General features: G+C 37.5%; 1 protein-coding gene across 2 annotated transcripts in view; it reads right to left on the reverse strand.

Moving 5' to 3' along the window:
- Positions 1-835: 835 nt before the first annotated feature.
- The window catches only part of LOC148773943 (neutral amino acid uniporter 4-like), a 32,856-nt gene continuing 12,865 nt past the window's right edge, over positions 836-20,826 (reverse strand). For both annotated transcript variants that reach the window (XM_088832075.1, XM_088832074.1), the window contains 2 exons: positions 10,574-10,743; positions 836-5,001 (listed from right to left, as the gene is read on the reverse strand). In XM_088832075.1, coding sequence (XP_088688201.1) covers positions 4,694-5,001; positions 10,574-10,743 — 478 coding nt within the window. In that variant the 3' untranslated portion in view covers positions 836-4,693. The remainder of the gene's footprint in view (positions 5,002-10,573; positions 10,744-20,826) is intronic.

Consider the following 20,826-nt stretch of genomic DNA (forward strand, 5'->3'; position numbering starts at 1 on the left):
CTACTAAAGCTTTATAAACTCCCTGTTCCTCTCTCAAAACCCTATTTCTCTCACTGCCTTCTTTTAACTACTCACTTAAAAGCCATAAAACATAAAACCCATCTCTTTCTCTCAGCACCATGGTTTACTTCCTGCTTCTCTTCCTGTCTTGGTCCAAAAGCCTATTTTTATAGAGCTGCAGTTAAAAAATTAACTCTTTGTATTTATTCTTTACCAAATTACTAATCTTCAGTACATTAGTTGAATAATGTAACCTCTAGGCTAAAATATCACAATTGTACTGTAGGCTAAAATATCACAATTTATGATTTCCTTAGTGTTGAATATTTAGGTTGTTTTCAGCTGTTCACTATTACACATAAGACTGTCAATGTACCTTTAGGTATAGAGTCTTTCTCTTCTGATGAACTATGGTATGCCCTTTTCTTAAGTTCACAAGAGCAGAATTATTGCTGTCAAGGTATAAATACCTTTATGGTCTTTGATTTGGGGTTGGCATACTGCAAGCAAAATGTATTAGTGTTACTGTACAGTCTTGACCCTAAGAGAACGGTAAATGATGGCATGGCTGCGACACTGGCAGACTGGCCTCCCAGCGTTTACTCTGCAGGAAGTTCAGGTCACTGTCTTGAGTATGACCTTTCATTTTCAGTCAGCTTCGGATCTTATATCTCAGTGGTGCATACCAGCAGCTTCCAATGTAGAAGGTCACACGACAAGGAATTAACCTCAAAGACTGATTAAAATGTTACCGTAGAATATACTAGTGCCCTTTGCAGTTTATGACATTTGTGTCAATTAACCTTCTAAAAGACAAATATATTTTTAAAAGGCATTTGCAAGCAAAATAATATTTTATTGAAAATTCAGAAGTTACAGTACTTCTTAAGACATTTTTTCATATTATAAAGAAAAATAAGTTAAAAGAAATATAATTGACTCAAGTGCACTGATATGTAGTTTTCACTCAAACAACATCATTTCAAGAAACAAAACTCCACAGCTTAATTTATTCACGGTACAAGCACGTGTTTTCCTATTTGTTATCATGAAAACTCTAAAGGAATCATTTTCAGGGTGCTCTTTCAACACACATCTGTCTGGATCCAATTTAAATGGCGAATTTATATAAATATATAACACAGACTACTGGAATGTATATATGTGGATACATCAGAACTAGGTAACCTTGATATATAATTTTAAGAATGAGAGTGATTTGTCATTTCATTTTATCATAGGGCAATAAATAACATTTCTAAAGCATGTTTTCTTATCTCCTAGGTCAGAACCAATAACTTTGAGAATGGTGTTTAGCCTAGAGAGCACCAGTGGCATAAATAAGATTATGGTTAACCATACTGCCGAAATGTTAGTTATTACAGTCAGCTGTTTAATGTTAGGAAGTATCTTGTTATACCTTTTAGATCAAAGTCTCTCAAATTGTTTTATGAAGGGGAGCTAACTGAGGCAAAAAGATTAAAATACTCATTTTTGTTTTTACCAAGTTACTTTCTCAACAGAAAATATTCACTGAGCCACTGGTATCAGTTAAATAATTTTATTTACTACTTCTATTAGCTCTGTTATGTATCTTCTCCATTTCAAATGAAGAAATGAGGGGCTACATATTATTAGCAAACAAATGCACTTCTCAGCTGCTGTTCTGACCTCTCTGGCCTGTCAGTCCCAGAGGAGATGTCACAGGTAAGCTACAGTAAAGCATGTCCACAGCTGGACATGTCACTGATGTAGAACTTCAATTAATATCCCAATTAATATCTGTATAGCACTTTACAGTAGGGAGCTTTTCTACAACTACTACAAAAATAATGAAATTAGGCCACATTAGCACATGCATATTGCATAAAACACTTAGAAAAATGTCAAGTGCATCACACAGACAAGAGGCAGAAATCATTTCAACAGAGAATCCAGAGGACAGGATTAAAACATAACGTGGCATTTGCTAACATAGTATGTTTTTCATTTGGTAACACTATACAAATTGGTCTTTAAGAAAAACTAGGTCTTGTTTCTTCACTTGTGGAGAAACCATGCCATTCGGGGAAAAGCAGATCCTTTGATAAAAAAGAAAGAAAGATCTGAGAGCCAGTGTTTTGATAAGCTGACTCTGAAACTGGAGAAACCCTTTTGGCTGAAAAGGAACAGAGGTGACTGCCTTAGCTCTGAGGTTTTCAGAGGTGAATCAAGTTTTCCTTTCTCTTCCCCATTCCAGTAGTAGAGGTCATAAGACACCTGGTTGGCTTTCCAAAGGTGTTTTACTGTGGTGGCAGATGAAATGCTGAAGTCATTTTAGCCAGAATGCAATGGACCAAAGATACTGGATAAAAAATCTGCCAGGTGCGATCACTCTCATTTTTTCAGGTCCCCAAATAAAATCAATAGCTGGTTTGATCAAAGTATCTTCTCTAATAACATTCAGAAAATGTTATGACTCATTAAAAATAATTTTCAGAGGAAAAATATTGCCTGATTTTTTTTTTTTGCAAATGAAATAAATCATCAAAACTCCTTATATAGAGTGCATTTACATCTACAGAGTGTTTCTTGTAAAGAAATAAAACTATTCTCCCCCTCTTTCTTTCCTCATTTCAACTTGACTCTGAAAATATACTCAACATTTGTTCACTGAAATTAAAATTTATACACTGCTATGATCAACCATTTGATATTTCACGAAAGTTGATAAATTTCATAAAGAAAATAAACAAAGGCAAAACTACAAAAATAAAATTTCACACAGACTAGAAATATTATGAGACAGCTGACAAAAAATCTAATAGTGCTTTGTATTAAATAATAGTTTTCAAGTCACTTTATACCAAGTTCAGTTCAGTTCAGTTCAGTCGCTCAGTCGTGTCCGACTCTCCGCGACCCCATGAATCACAGCACGCCAGGCCTCCCTGTCCATCACCAACTCCCGGAGTACACTCAAACTCATGTCCACAGAGTCGGTGATGCCATCCAGCCATCTCATTCTCCGTCGTCCCCTTCTCCTCCCGCCCCAAGTTACATATCTTAAAAAAAATACCTAATTTACTCTTATATTCAAGATTATATAACATTAGCTTCAATGGCAATTACTTTTCCTACAATTTCTTCCACATTTTCCCAGCATGACTAAAGGTTCAACATAACAGATCTGACATAAAAGTGTCATAAAAATTATTGGTGATTCTTGATGCAAATGTTTTTTTTAAAAGTTTTGATGCTGATGAATTTGTACCAAAACAAAGTTTCTGATATACCTTTAGGATTATGCTCGACTCTATGATGTAAGCAAAAAATACTTGAACTGACATTTACATACAAGAATAGAGAATATATACACTGCAGCGATCTTGGTGATATCTTTCACCAACCCGACTAAAAAATTCAGTGAGTTTTAAATCTTTTTTTAAATCAAGATTCTCAATTTTAAATTTAACGATTTTCATCTTCCATGCTCACTGAGATTGTTTTGGTTAATAACTGGGCTTAAAAAACATGGAGGAATAGAATAGAATGTACTTCTCTGGAAGAAGCCTGGAGCTCTCAGGATTTAACAGTTTATTATTGTCTCAATTTTCCCTAGGCTTGATTCTGTTATTTTGCCCATGTGGAGCAATAGAAGGCTCTGATGAGGAAGGCCATGAGGCCAGAAAGAGGGCACAGGTCCTGCATCATGCCAGGTACCTGTTTTTTTGTCATTAGGAAAGATGGTACCTACAAACCTAGAAAGGAAGAAACAGTAAGGACAGCTAAAGCCACACACAGGACAGCTGGGCACCATCCACCTGCCAGAAGCTGACCAGCAAAGTGTCTCTACTGGTTCATTAAAGTGCTGCTTCTGCCCCACGGCTGTGCTGCAGGCTTTTCAGAGCTGTTTGCTCAGGTCACATGCACTTGGCAAACATCATATTAAACTGACTTAACACTAAAGTTGAACTGAACATAATTTCTTTTTCTAGGATGTGATGTGAAAGATAAAAAATCCTGGACCAGGAATCCAAAGATCAGGTTCTCTCAATCTCAAGCTGAGTGGTCTCAATCAAGTTAACTTTAACCATCCTGGGTATCTATTTCCACAGGTAAAAAAAAAACAAGGGAATTTGTACTCCACAACTTTTTAAAGTCTCTTTCAAATCTGGTTGAAACGCCAAGTCAGACTCTTGCACAGGTCCTCTTGATTTTCATTATGAAGATCAGCTAAAAACAGTTCTGTTTGGGGGATTTTCTGATGCTTACCTCATGGCTAATGAGGGTTTTCTAAACTTCCAAAGGGTAAACATAAGTATCTGGCTCTCTAATAAAAACACAATTGAGATATTTCTATACTAACATGAAGTATACTTTGAAATTCATTAGGGTGGTAGATTTTAGTTACCTATACCTTCTTCTTTAATTCGCTCAATGCTGAAACCCTGTTCTCTCCTCAACCAGGTGACAAAAGAATAGCATGGAGGTAAAAGACTGAATCTTGGTTGAATCATTTCTGACTGAAAGACAAGTAATAGAGTATTTCTTTAATTGTTTAACATTTTAATTTTTTCAATTTTCAAAACTAAAATTTTTGAAATTGCTGCTAATACTTAAAACCAAGAAATATGCTGTAGCTTATCAGTACTGCCAACGTGTCCTAGTGGTTCTTAAATCATTTCCAAACTGGAGACTCATACCTCTGCTCCTACTATTTCAAACCCGATGTAAAGCATGTCGAATTCAAATTTAAAGAGGGACCGTGTGGAGTGCTAGTGATAGCTTTGGGAGAAGGATAAATAATTTCTTCAACAGTTACATATGTCCCTAATAAGAAACCAACAACTCCAGTGAACACGATGGAAATGTTCTTCAGGACCATCCATATACTGTAGTTTTCCTTAGAGAACGTGAGAATTTCAACCAGGGGCGGCAGGATCAGGGCCAGCGTGCTGCTGCTCACAGCTCCCACGAAGGAGATCACAATGTCTAAACGAGGAATGAGGATCGCGCCGGCACCTAGAAAATTGAAAATACAAATTTTCCTTATGTAAATATCTAATACCTACATAAATACTCACTGCAGATACTTTCAATACATTAAAATTAACTGATGCAAGTAGGCACTACGAGCCTATTGCTTGCGGAAGCATCTGTCACGTTTTGTTCTGAGCTAAAAAGAAAACAAAGAAAGAAACCAAAACACTGAGTGATGGTCCTCAGACTTTGACTTATCAACAGGGTTTCTTACATAAAAAACTTTTGATTTTTGCTATGAAGTTTTGGGTAAAGAATGCATTTTCATTATTCTGCCATACAGCTCATTCTACAAAGCACAAAATCTGGGCTGGTATGGTATAAAAAAATGGTTAAATCAAAGAGAAGAGGTAACTATTTCTTACAGTAGAATTCCAATTAATAAAAATGGAAGAAACCATGGGGAAAAAACCATTATTAAGTAAACACCACAGTAATAACCGTTGCAGGAAAAGTCAATGAAGGATCCTAAAATTAATGGGCAAAGGCTCAGATGACAAAGAATTTGCCTGCAATGCAGGAGACTTGGGTTGGATCCCTGGGTCAGAAAATTCCCTGGAGAAGGAAATGGCAACTCACTCCAGTATTCCTGCTTGTAAAATCTGATGGATGGAGAAACCTGGCAGGCTACAGTCCGTGGGTTTGCAGAGTCAGACACGACTGAGCAACTAACACTTTACACTATTTTTTTTTAGCACTAACTGTATAACAACAGGAAATACCTCTATTAAAAACTCATTAATTATAAAGGAAAAAACAGTACCTTTACTGTGGAGACACCTGACAGACACCACCTTAACCAAGTGATCAAAGTTAACTTCAGCAGTCATAAGCCGTAATGTGATGTACTGAGAAGTGCAAAGCATCAACTGTGGAATTCTTGTTAAAGATGCTTAACTTCAACCTAATCATAAGAAAGCATCACACAAGTCTACACTGAAGGAAATTCTACAAAATTACTGACACTTCAAAGATGTCAAGGTAAATAAAGACAAAAAAAAATAACTGTCAAGACTGGGGAAGACTAGTAGACTTGACAACTAAATTCAAGTGGGAAATTGAATTGGTTCCTGGATCAGAAAAAGGGTAACAGTGGAAAAAAACTGGTGAAATCAAAATGAGGTCTACAGATGAGTTCGCAGCATTTTATCGATGTTAATTTCCTGGCCGTAACAGTTGTATTGTGGTATGTAATCTGTTAACATTAGAAGAAACAGAGTAAAGGGTTTATGGTAATTCTACTTTCTTGTACAGCTTTTCTAAGCTATTTCAAAATGAAAAGTCAAAAAAAAAAAATCTGCACCATTATTATCAGCAGGATTTTATGCCAAGCTATTGACAAGTTTTCTGCAAGTTTTGATCCAGCACTTTTTTGATCTCATCTTTATCTTACCAAAAGGTATCAACAGAAGGTTTGCAAAAACTGAGGCATAGTCTTTCTCTGAATTGTCCTTAAGTGGTTCAGTGAATGGTTTGTGAAGGGTTGGAGCTGCCACCAGAGATAACAGCTAAGTTTGCTGGCACGAAGCTGTGACAGCTCCACCACTGCCGCAGCCAAGGACGGCTGCAACCACAGCGCCAGCTCTGAGGACTCTGATTGTGTATGTGTTGGTGTTCCTTTCCTTATCTTCAAAAGCTATCAGTTTTCTCACTAATCTTTGTCACCCTTCTATTTCTAACTTTACTTTCCTTTGCTTTTCTTTTTCCTGCGTGTTTGTCTCTTACTGAACTTTCTGTGTGTGGGGTGTGTGTGTATATATAATTTAACTCATGCTCTTTGTAATTAAGTTTCGAGTTTCTGGTCTACTGGTTTCTTTACTTCTTAACTGTTAGTTTATGGTTTCTCCCTCCCCATATTCTCTTTGTGGCTCTCAATGTTTTCCAGGAGGATGTGGCATTAATTTGGAACCACCACATTTCTTAGAACCACACACTACTACTTACCACTTTTTATTTAATTATTATGAAAGCTAAAATCCTAAAAAAGTTATTTTGAAATCATAAACATAGCTGCACTTCTACAAGACTGAAGTACAATAAATCTTCCTAAGTAAAATAATTGAATGTGAAGTTGGAACTCTAAACTAGAAATACTTTATAAAGTGAATCCTTGTTTAATGGATGTGCGCTATATCATTTTAACATTTCTCTCAAAGAAAGTATAAAGCATAACTCTCAATCACAACAGAATGTTTAAAAATCCATTGGCTTTTATCCATTTTGTGATAAAATACTTATAGTAGATGGCAGTATTTAAAAGTACAACCAGACCAACATGACTACCACCTTGTCATCTAAAGAGCCTTTCATTTTGGAGTCTATTTTTTGTTATTAATGTTTTCCAATAGGCCAAGTTGTTATGAGTAAATCAAGTGAAGTGTTGTTGGAAAAGCATCTGGAGAAACACTATAGTATTTTAGAATTTATTCATTCAGACTAAAATTCCATTTACCAAATGCTTCTAAATCATGAAATTTATCAATTAGATAAAATCATTCTTTAAATGTTATATAACCAATATATATTTGCTAGTAAAAATGGCTTGAAATGTTATTTGATAATGTACTAACATTCTCTACTAAGAGAAGAAAGTGAAATATATATACTTCAGGCAACTCTGACATAGAAGAACTCAAAAATAGTAAGTCAAAGAATAGCTTGGATAAGGATAGTTTATTCACTACAAATTACAAATATTCACTACAGGATTACTATAAATATGCTGCCCTTTGTCATTTACAGACAGTTATTATGAATATATCTAGTAAGTACTAATTAATCTTATTCAGTATTTCCAAAAACTATATTATAGAGGAAAAGAATGTATCCTTAAGGTACAAAGTTGCCTCTGACATGGAAAAAAAAAAGCAATGGCAAAAAAGGTCCATTTTCTTGCATCCTAATGGTAAAAGCAGATATAGCAGAGAAAAAAATAAAATGCTTGATATTATAACATCAACAACACTCTAGCATGTAAATCTTTTTTAAAACTTATTTATTTTTAGTTTTGGTTGCGCTGGGTCTTCATTACCGCACACAGGCTTTCTCTAGTTGCAGCACGCAAACCTAAACTGCACGAACAGTGAATGATCCTCTCCATACACCTACTGACTCTAAGACAGAGTACTAGGGCACAAATGGTACTTATTTTTAGCTACTGTGACAACTAACTTAAATGACTCTGGGACGTCCTCTTAGTATTCTACAAACTACCAAAGATATATGCTTTATGTAGTCATAGTTTACTAAAAGAAGAAAGCATAGTCTCAAATCCAAGGGCTTTTCAAATTAGAAACAGTGAAAGGATCAACGAATTGGACAATAACAGAAATAAGTAGTATTTAACATATTTTGCAGGCTCAATTCAAACACGGGATCAAAATACTGGTTTGAAATCAAAATTTAGCAGCTTTTTCTACAGGCCTGCCTTTAAAATAAAAGGCATTTATTGCAGTCCAAGTGGCCTCTGGCCAGTTGCTAGTCACTCTTCTCTCTTACCTGTGTAATGCCTACCTAGTAAGGGTCTACAGGGAACATGCAGGAAGAGCCTGACCCATCCTTTCAAGCTTTTGATTCCATGAAGAAGATGCTGTGAAACGGCGATTCAACACTAAACGGAGACCTGGACATAACTAATACAACCCAAGCTGATGGTTGTATTAGTTACAACCATACTTTGCAGATCTGTCCTGCAGACGTGGACTCAGCACCTGGAACGGACTATGGGGCCTGAAACGCGCAAACCCAGCTGGGCCTCCACTCCCCCTGCTGCTGCTGCACAGCCTGCTCTACGGACAGGACAAGGTTCCGCCAGCTCTCCACACGCCCATCAGTAAAGAGTCCACCCTAGGACATTTGCAAGTGCTTTGGATAACGGATACAAAACAGGTCTGTCATGAAAATCAGTTGACTTTAACTTGGAAGGACGTGCCAAAGATTTAAATGAAGGTCAATGTCCAATGATGTGTCTCAATGAAGTAGAAGGGCATATGACACGGCCTGTGTTCTCTGTCCAAAGCATGCTGTAAATATAGCCCTCACATTTGGTTAAACGGGCTTCTCTATTTTTAACTAAAAGAAAGAAGCGACAAAGAAAAGGCTGCAACTCTCGGTGCTATGTACTCAGCCCTTGAGGAAAAGCCCTGGCTTGTGGGAATAAATTCCTGGTGGCAGAGGTGCAGTCTGGTCTGGACCACAGCAGACAGGGAGCTCAACATAACAGTAGCCAATGTGCAGAAGTGGGTGAAGTTATTAAAATTCAGTAGCTAACCTTAAAAGGAGACATGCATTCAGAATAGAACTGCCTCACATCTCCTGATAAAAGGACTTTGCCTGAAATACGTCTTTTTATTTAGTACAGCTGTCAAAATGTCAATAAAAGTAATGTGTAAAGAATATTCTAAAACGTTTTAAAATAATTTTTTTCCTCCTGGGTGTTTCATTAGTCATTGGAGTATGGGTTTAATGACTTCATTCCTCAATGTGATTTCCCTTATTAGTTGACATATTTCATTTAAATAATTGCTTCGAAAAGTATGTCTTATCTATTTTATCTACTTTGCCCAGCTTTGCTGTTTCTTTGAACAAAATATAACACACCCAATTCTTTAAATCTAGGCATAAGCTCTACCCCAAGGTGCTCAATGAAATTTACAGAGTTGCCCAGAATTTCTAGTTCTACCATTCTCTAACTCTGAATGGGCCAAGATAGTTACTCAAATCTTCTCTAGAATTTCCAAAGCTGCTTGTCCCCCAATCACCAGTCACCTCGTCCTTGGTATCATCCTAGGCAATCCCGTCAGACATTGGTGTGGCAATCATCTTTCTCTTTGCAATTATAATAAAAGTGGTGACAAAATGATAGTATTAACAGCAACTTCTAACCACTTTGTTCATATTTTTAAATGTCTTATCTTCACTTCATTGTTGAGAAAAGAAGGGCTCAGAGAAGACCCAGCAAGGAAGTGGGAGACCTGAGTTTTGAACCATCAGGTCACCATGACAGTGCTACACCAAACTAAAGGCCCCTCTCCGTGAGTCTCCATGATTAATTCTACCTTGTGGGGCATTTTATAATAGGAAACAATAGGAAGAGATTATACACACTCCTTCAAATAATAAGTAAAATAAGCCACTGAAATTGTTTAAGACCAAAACAGAACAAAACCCATTTGTACAGGTAATCATGGAAAGCTGAACTGTTAAATATATAAAAGTTAGCAGATATAAAAAACTTCAGGAAAACTAGAAAGCCAAAGCAAAATGTTATCAATGATATAAAGAATCACTTATGCATCTGATTTAAATATACTTATATTTCAATCATGAGTGATATTATTTTGAAAATAATAATTCAGTTACTTGTTTTACGTGTGATAGGATCTGATTTATGATTTTCTTCTATATCAGTAGAATAACAGAATTTTAAACCAAAATGTATCCAGTTAGGTGAACAAAATTATTTCAAAAATATAAAAAATATACTTTAAGTAGTTTCATTAGAAGAAATTCAATAATAAAAATCATTATGATATAAGTGTGCAGTGATACTTACAAGTAATAGTAACCAAGAAGGACCTTATTGCAAATTCATAGATTTGCTTCCATTTAGCATGAAATCTGGATGTGATCACAGGGATAATTATCTCTGCTGGAACATAGAACTGAATTGAATAGGTCACAAAGATGCCGAAGGAATACAGAATTTTCACTGATTGATATAACCTGTTAAAAATTTTCAAAATTTAGTCATTCTTTTATTGCCAGCTTTACCAATATTTAACTAACCAATGAAATTATAAGACATTTAAAGTCTACAGCATGATGATTTGATATACATTGTGAAAGAATTCCCACAAACGGAATTAATTAACAAACACATCCATCACCTCATGTATTTGTCTATTTTTTTCTGTTTTGGTGAGAACACCGATTCTGCTCTCAGCACACTTCAATCATACAATACAGTAATATCAACCAAGTCACCACATTTTACATTAGATGCTCAGACCTTATTCATCTTTTAACCGAAAGCCTGTATCGTTTTACCAAACTCTTCTCTTTTCCCCCCTCTACCAGCCCCTGGCAAACACCAATCTATTCTCTGTTTATCTAAGTCATAATAAAAATAAAAGAAATAAAATGAAAATAACCAAAATAAAAAGAAAGTTAGATTCATATTAAGACAAAGTGCGTGAGCAAAAACGAGACAACATGCATGAACCTGGCGGGCATTATGCTAGGTGAATACACCAGGGAGAAAAAGACAGGTACTGCAAGATATCACTAACATGTCAAGATTATAAACAGTTTTCCTAAACAGCTGCCAAACAAGAAAGAATTCAATTAAATCTCCTTCTATAATGTATTCATCCTAGGAGTGAAGAAGAAGGAAGAAAGCTGAGTAGAAACAGATTTGAAAATACTACAAACGGCAAACTTAAGGAAAGAAGAGGGCCTTAGGGCTAGGAACAACACAAACTCACTATTAAAAAGACCTCAAGATATATTTCTCACCTTGATGTTTAAAGTTTAAACATAAATGGTCAAGCTACTGAAATGTACAAAATAACCAAAAGACTCCTGCTTCATATACTTTGATACATAATTGTGGAGAACTGAATATTCTTATCAGTTTATTATTACAGTCCTTTTTTCTAATTACCTTTTAACTTACATGTTTTTAAAATATGATTAACAATATATCTAAAAATATGTCACTATGCATATAGGTATAATAACTTTTCTATTGGTATAGAACAAATTACATAGGTTAAGAATCTGGTTATTATTAACACCACTCAGTAACATTAATTATATGTAATTACTATCATTTGATGTTACCCAGAGTAAAAACGGGAAATAAAATCATCACTATCTTTTTAGAAGCTGGCATATTTGTTAAGGATCCATCAAAGAGTAATACAGAAATCAGAGTGTTAAAGAGAAGCAATATAGTCTTTTAAAATCAACTATTCCGTTTTTATTTTTGTTTCAAGAACCCCTTAATTTCTACATTTCATATTAAAATTTCAAGTACTCTATTTTTCTATACTCAACTTTCCTACATGTTTATCAACCTTTGTTCTCATTTTGGTTTTAAGCATGTATCTGTGGTAATTGTCCATATGTACTAATCTTGGCCATATAAACTAACAGTTTCAGAAATGAGCAAACTGACTCTCAAAAGGATAAAAAACTTGATTAAAGTGATAGGGATTTGTCTGGAGGATATACAACAACATAAAACTTTTATTTTTCATTTTTTTTCATTGAAGGATAATTGCTTTACAGATTTCTTTTTTGCTTTCTGTTAAGTATCACCATGAATCAGCCATAGGTATACATACATCCCCTCCCTCTTGAATCTCCCTCCCATCTCTCTCTCTATCCCACCCCTCTAGTTTGATACAGAGCCCTGTTTGAGTTCCCTGAGACACACAGCAAATTCCCGTTGGCTGTCTATTTTACATACAGTAATGTAAGTTTCCGTGTTACTCTCTCCGTACATCTCACCCTCTCCTCCCCTCTCCCAGGTCCGTAAGTCTGTTCTCTATGTCTGTTTCTCCACTGCTGCCTTGCAAATAAATTCACTGGTACCATCTTTCTAGATTCCATATACATGTGCTGCTGCTGCTGCTGCTAAGTCACTTCAGTTGTGTCCGACTCTGTGCGACCCCACAGACGGCAGCCCACCAGGCTCCCTCATCCCTGGGATTCTCCAGGCAAGAACACTGGAGTGGGGTGCCATTGCCTTCTCCATACATGTGCTAGTATATGATATTTATCTTTCTCTTTCTGACTTACTTCACTCTGTATAATAGGCTCTAGGTTCATCCACCTTAATAGAACTGACTCAAATGTGTTCCTTTTTATGGCTAGGTAATATTCCATTGTGTGTATGTACCACAACTTCTTTATCTATTCATCTGTCGATGGACATCTAGGTTGCTTCCATGTTCTAACTATTGTACACAGTGCTACAATGAACATTGGGGTACACGTGTCTTTTTCAATTTTGGTTTCCTCAGGGTATATGCTTAGGAGTGGGAATGCTTGGTCACATGGTGGTTTTATTCCTAGTTTTTTAAGGAATCTCCATACCATCTTCCATAGAGGCTTATTAACTTACATTCTCCTCAACAGTGCAAAAATATTCCCTTTTCTCCACACCTTCTCCAGCATTTATAGTTTGTAGACTTTTTGATGATGGCCATTCTGACCTGTGTGAGGTGATACCTCATTGTAGTTTTGATCGGCATTTCTCTAATAATGAGCGATGTTGAGCATCTTTTCATGTGTTTGTTGGCCATTTCTATGTCTTTTTTGGAGAAATGTCTGTTTAGGTCTTTTCCCCACTTTTTGACTGAGTTGTTTGTTTTTCTGGTATTGAGTTGTATGAGCTGCTTGTATATTTTGGAAATTAATTCTTTGTCAGTTGTTTCATTTGCTATTATTTTCTCCCATTCTGAGGGCTGTCTTTTCACCTTGTTTATATTTTCCTATGCTGTGAAAAAGCTTTTAAGTTTAATCAGGTCCCACTTGTTTACTTTTGTTTTTATTTCTGTTACTCTGGGAGGTAGGTCATAGAGGGTCTGGCTATGATTTATGTCATTGAGTGTTCTGCCTATGTTTTCCTCTACGAGTTTTATAGTTTCTGGTTTTACATTTACAACTTTAATCCATTTTGAGTTTATCTTTGTGTATGGTACTTAGAAGTGTTCTAATTTCATTCTTTTGCATGTAGCTGTCCAGTTTTCCCAGCACCACTTATTGAAGAGGCTGTCTTTGCCCCATTGCATATTCTTGCCTCCTTTGTCAAAAATAAGGTACCCACAGGTGCATGGGTTTATTTCTGGGCTTTCTATCTCATTCCATTGGTCTATATTTCTGTTTTTGTGCCAGTACTATACTGTCTTGATGACTGTGGCTTTGTAGTATAATCTGAAGTCAGGAAGGTTGATTCCTCCAGCTCCATTCTTCTTTCTCAAGACTGCTTTGTATATTCAGGGTCTTTTGTGTTTCCACATGAATTGTGAAATCTTTTGCTCTAGTTCTGTGAAAAATGCCATTGGTAATTTGATAAGGATTGAACCTGTAGATTGCATTTGGCAGTATAGTCATTTTCACAATATTGATTCTTCCTATCCAGGAACATGGAATATCTGTTTATCTTTGATTTCTTTCATTAGTATCTTATAATTCTCTGTGTACAGTTCTTTTGTCCCCTTAGGTAAGTTCATTCCTAGATATTTTATTCTTTATGTTGCAATGGTGAATGGATGGGATTGATTCCTTAATTTCTCTTTCTGATTTTTCATTGTTAGTATATAGAAATGCAAGCAATTTCTGTGAATTGATTTTGTATCCTGCAATTTTGCTAAATTTACGGATTAGCTGTAGCAATTTTATGATAGTATCTTTAGGGTTTTCTATGTCATCTGCAAACAGTGAGAGCCTTTTCTTTTCTGATCTGGATTCCTTTTATTTTTTTTCTTTTCTGATTGCTGTAGCTAGGATTTCCAGAACCATGTTGAGTAACAGTGGTGAAAGTGGGCACGTTTGTCTTGTTCCTGATCTTAGGGGGAATGCTTTCAGTTTTACACCATTGAAAATAATGTTTGCTGTAGGCTTATCATATATGGCCTTTACTATGTTGAGGTACGTTCCTTCCATGCCCATTTTTTGAAAAGTTTTAATCATAAATGGGCGCTGAATTTTGTCAAAGGATTTTTCTGCATTTATTGAGATTATCATATGGCTTTTATCTTTCAATTTGTTAATCTGGTATGTCACATTGATTTGCGTATAGTGAAGAATCCTTGCATCCCTGAAATAAACCCAACTTGATCACAGTGTATAAGCTTTTTAACCTGTCTTCAACAACATAAAACAACTTTTAAATAACAAATGGAACAACTTAAAAGGTATTTTAAAACTCAGTGTCAAAGTTCTTGAAAGTTAGAACATAGGTTCTATTCTCTGTATAACCACTCATGCACTTAGGAGGGGATAGACACTTATTAAATATTAGTTAAATTAATATTAATGATAAAAATGGGTGTGAATAGTAATTCTTGAAACTACATTTAATCAATATCACAAATAACAATACTTGAAAAATAAGATGACTCTTGCTTGAAAACAAAATCGGTTATACTGATAGCTAAGAAATGTAATATCTTGGTAAAGACCAGAAATAAATATATATTTTTTAAATAACTACTTTGCAGTCAATATATAGAATCAGATGATAGGGGAGAAAAACAACTAAATGTTCCAGTGAAAACACAAGTTTTGAAAACATTAGAGTTCAAAAATGACAAAGTTTCCCTTCTTTTCCCCATATTGGCTAATAAATCAACACTTAACCTAAACTTATCTATACAGATATGAATACTTATTTTTTTAAGTTAATCTGGGAAATAAGGGGCTGACTGATTCTCTCGAGGTTGAAAACAGAAGCTATTCTTGGAAATAATCTAACAATTCACTTTCCCTCTTGGACTTTTCATGATCCTCAAGAATCTCAAGTGTTCAGCTCTGTCAAGAAGTCTTTTTGAAAAACAGCTACAGTCCAGATCAAGAACTCACCCCATTCTAAGCTAAAAATAACTAAACAGGACAACTAACTATTTATTTAGTGATGCCATGGTTGGATATGGTATTACTGACTCGATGGACTGAGTTTGAGCACGCTCCAGGAGATGGGGAAGGACAGGGAAGCCTGGCGTGCTGCAGTCCACGGGGCCACAAAGAGTCAGACACGACCGAGCGGCTGAACAAGTGTTACCCAGTATTCACCACTAGACTGGATGCTTTAAACCGCGGGACGTTTGAGGAGCGTTCCCCAGAATGTAAGCAATATGAAGAGGACCTTCTCTGCTCGCTGCTGCATCTCTAATGCTTGGGAAAAGCTCCAAGTACATAAAACGCATACAGCAAGTATCCGCTAGATGACAGATGAATTTGATAGACGCCCTTCTTTTTTAACTTAATAATATTTTACTGTGATGAAAAAAGAAGACAGGCAGAAGAAAGGAAAGGCAGAGGTCATTTCAGCCAGGATTCCTAGATATAGGCAACTTTAATATTAGAAGAATATCATTAAGAATTTCTGAGGGTGAGAATGGAATAAAGAGTTCAGAATATACAAATCTTCTTTATCCTGTTTCCTTATATTTCTCTACATCTTTATTTCCTGTGTCTCTTGGTGAGTCCATTCTTGCCTAAATATTTTCATCTTAGGTAACAAATTCCTCAGAGGTCAACTCCCAGATTTCTTGGAAGGATCAATTAAGACAGCTTGATTATCTGCCACTATTTTTCAGCTCTATTTCCCAGAATATTCAACCTCCTATTTCCTATATGCTATAAACAGGAATTCAGGCCTAAGATTCTTTTCTGTTTTGGGGGAATGTGAAGTCCCAGTTCATTTATCTAAATAAATTAAAATATCTACCCCACATCTACCCTGTTCTTACATGCTTCTCTCCTGTTTGAATTTTCCCTATCCAATGTGTGCTTCAAAAGGATTCCGAGAGATGGAAGAAGTCACTTCACTGCTTCTCAATGTCTGTTTCTCTGAAAACTTAACATACCCTTGATATCTCTTACGAGAAGAACGTCTGCTATTTGCGTTACTCTAGTGGACATCCTGGAAAAACACTGCCAAAACACCATTCAATTAAGACCAGCAGTTACAGGGGAAACACTTTTATACCCAGAATACTACTTAACGAACACTTACGAAGTGCTGAACAATGTGCATCACAAACCCAGAAATGCAGGTATCTGCCTGCAGGTGCCCATGTTTTAGCTCAGAACCCTGAATTCACTTGATTGCTTAGTCGCTCGGTTGTGTCTGACTCTGTGAGGCTCCTTGGACTGTAGCCTGCCAGGCTCCAAGAACACTGGAATCGGTTGCCATTTCCTCCTCCAAGGGATCTTCCCGACCCAAGGATCGAACCCACATCTCCTGTGTCTTCTGCACTGCAAGAGGTTCTTTAACCCCTGAGCGATCGGGGAAGCCCAATTTACTTTATTATCATCTTTAAAATATACCCTTTACTTCAAAAGCTAAATGCACTACCTTAAACAATATCACTCATAACTAGTTTTAAAAGACGATGCCTCACTAAGATTGAAGGTAATAAGTAATTAATAACATGGAGTCACTCTAATCCATACTTGCTTTATTCTGGGACTGCTCTCTAATTCAACCTTTTCTTGTAGGAATACCCCACATGCAAAGACTTGACTCACTGGAAAAGACTCTGATGCTGGGAGGGATTGGGGGCAGGAGAAGGGGACGACGGAGAATGAGATGGCTGGATGGCATCACCGACTCAATGGACATGAGTTTGAGTGAACTCCGGGAGTCGGTGATGGACAGGGAGGCCTGGCGTGCTGTGATTCATGGGGTCACAAAGAGTCGGACACGACTGAGCGACTGAAGTGAACTGAACTGAACCCCACATGAACTCTGAGACGTTAAGTCAACATGGCATCAAAAGCCCTTTACAGTTTCTCATGGCTGGTAGCTGGGTTCCCTAGGCTCCTGTGACAGTCATTGGCTTTCATATCTGAGGCAGGAATTAGGTGGGCTCCTGCTTACATTTGTTAGGACCAAAAAAAGAAAAAAAGAAAAGGGCTTCAGGCTGGACACTCGACAGCTAGCCTGCTGTTTGCATTTCCTGAGACAGGAGATGGGGGGGCTCCAGATTATGTATTTACAACCAGCCTTCTCTTTGCACTTTGAAATAGAAATGACAACAGAAACAGGGAAAACAGCCAGGCTATGTCTTCTGTGGACACCTTAAGGTAACAGTCATGGCAGAAACAGGGAGGGCTAAACCCTGTTTGCGTAAAGGATCAAGAGGTCTTATCTTCCCCATCCTTGGGGCAAGGGAGACATTGAATATGTGCAGGAAAGCTCCTCGGGGTCAAAGGAGGGGCACCCCCATAGTATGTGATGCCAAGGCTGCCTTATAGTCCTCTGGGTTGGAATCCACACCAGAAAATGGATTCCGGCCCAGGACTGGCGGGCTACAGTCCACAGTGTTGCACATGCCTATGGGGAAGGGTCCTAGGGTAGGTCAGGTGTGGAAAAAGAAACCAGATAATTGGCCCAAAGAAAACAAAGACCCAGAAGAACGGCCCTGTATGAATGCCTTAACGGCCTCTTTGCAATGCTCCTCCGCGCTAAGGGGGACACCCCACCCCTTCCCTCTGGGTGTGCATCTCTGCCTCACTTCTATCTCAGCTACACAAACTTTCTCCATTCGGCCCTCCCACTTGCGATTGTGTTGTGTGTCTAATAATAAACTTTGTATCTCTTTTCACAGTTTTTGCCTCCTTGAGGAATGCACTTCAATCGGGGCAAGAGGTTCTAGCCTCTAACTCTTGTTGATCTAGTGGCTAGTTTCATCCAGGCTCAGTTCAGTTCAGTTCAGTTCAGTCACTCAGTTGTGTCTGACTCTCTGCGACCCCATGAATCACAGCACGCCAGGCCTCCCTGTCCATCACCTCATCCCATTTCTGGGCAGGGAACTAAGATCTCGCTTCACATCAGCGCTCACTGCTGTCTCTCCAAGATCAATACCCAGCCAATAAAGAGTACACTACAAATGGCAACCCACTCCAGTATTCTTGCCTGGAGAATCCCAGGGATGGGGGAGCCTGGTGGGCTGCCGTCTATGGGGTCGCACAGAGTCGGACACGACTGAAGTGACTTAGCAGCAGCACACATTCTCTAAACTGCTCGGCCTACTGCCTGAAGCACAAGAAGGGGAAGGAAAAGGGGACTCATACATAACAATTCAAGATAGGAATCTCTGAGATAACCCCATGATTATCCTAGTCCAAACTTCTCATTTTGGAAGATTATCATTATAAAAGACAACCGCCTTCTCTCCAGTATCCCTCAGCCATGGCTAGTATTTTAACTGTCCTGGTTGCAGAGAACTCGCTTCCCAATGCAGAAGATGTAAGAGACGGGATGGGGTGGGGGCGGGGGGCTTGATCACTAGGTTGGGAAGATCCCCTGGAGAAGGGTATGACAACACACTCCAGTATTCTTTCCACGGACAGAGAAGCCTGGTGGGCTATAGTCCATTGGGTCGCTAGGAGTCGGACATGACTGAAGCAAGTGAGCACACACGCACAGCTGCAGACCATAAAGACTGTAGGCCACAAAAGGCATGTCTGCACAAGAAGGTGTTACTCAACAGCAGTTCTCTAAAGGGGAGTATCTTGACTTGCTTTCCTGTTTTGTACAGATTTTTGCTTCCGAGGATACATGGCTCCCCCTTCTAAATAAAAAGCAGGTGTCTAACCAGGCTTTCCTGAACAGAAACTATGATCTTGTCGACTAAAAAAATAGTCACAACATGAAAGTGGAGGGTTGTTTTATTTGATAGTCTGTTTTTAATTAAGGCTTATAATGAGTTCCTTTCTAACTGGAGAGCCACAGCAATTAGGGAACAAGTCTAAGGTGGGAAGTGGGTGCAGAAAAAGGGAAGGATTAATTAGAGCCACTGCAGGGACAGTACCACCCCCTCGAGGTTTAGCTGTGAAAACCAAAAGCATGCCCTCCACCTCCATGTCCACTGCTACTTCGCCAGGTTCCCAGCTCCCTGGGGAGAGGAGCGTCTTAACTTGATGCGCAGGCACTCCCATCTCGGTATCTTCCCCCTTAAGACTTTCTTTAGATACGTTTGTGAATAAGGGTAGGGGAGAATTCTGAGATGTTTCCCCACCTACATCTTATACTACTTGTCAACTTTACTTATAAATTTGCTTTTAGGATTTAGTCTAAACATTACTTCAAGTGGAGAAATGTATGATTCTGTTTTCTAGACACTGTACTATCTTTGAAAGAGAAACTAAACTACCGTAATTCTTAGCCTTGATCCTCTTATATTAAGCTGTTTGTCTATACTCCATACTAAACTATTACAAAAAAGAAAAAAGGAACACTTTTGAAGGAAACAAAATTATAATATCAACTATAAAACAGGTTAATGAAATAAATGCAAAACAGTCACGTCTGGTTTGTATTCAGGTCTCCACCTTGAAACAAATGTATAACACTGAAATGGTTCCATCTTGGAATGCCTTCCTAAATATATCATAGCTAAAGTAAAACTGTAATTAAAAAAAAAGATAAACACACGGCATATGCGAGACTTGTGCAACTGGAAACTACGCTAGGGACTTTCTCCCTATCATAAACAGTTCCCTACACACACTTATTCTAACAACATTTTGGCCTCCAATGAGGACCCAGGGTTCACATGACTACTGAATAGCAATCAAACTCTCATCAGGAAGCCAGTCAAAATATTTAAGGTTTCACAGACTTCCATCCAAACAGCTAAAGGAGCCGCATGATATTAGGTCAGCATTTATTCTTTGCATTTATCAAAACTAAGGAGTTACTTTCCATTTCATAAATAAGGGAGCGAGTCTACATCATAACCACTGCCAATATCTTTATTAAATCTCCAAAGATCAATCTCTGGAAGAAGAAAAAGACTCTACATATTGCTTCATTTAGAAGAATATGGTTCTAATATTAAAGAGAATATTAAGATATACCACACTATTTACAGTTGACCCTTGATCAATGCAGGGGTTGGGGTCTGACCCTGCATATAACTTCTGATTTCCCCCAAACTTAGCTACTAATAGCCTACTACTGACTAGAAGCCTTACTGACAGTCAATTAACTCATATCTTGTATGTTACAGGTACAACTACATATATTTTATATATTCATGACATAGCTTTTTTATATTTCTAGGC

Source organism: Moschus berezovskii, chromosome 25 (assembly GCF_049115385.1).
Source record: "Moschus berezovskii isolate FMDL1 chromosome 25, NW_MosBer_1.0, whole genome shotgun sequence".
NCBI lineage: Eukaryota > Metazoa > Chordata > Mammalia > Artiodactyla > Moschidae > Moschus > Moschus berezovskii.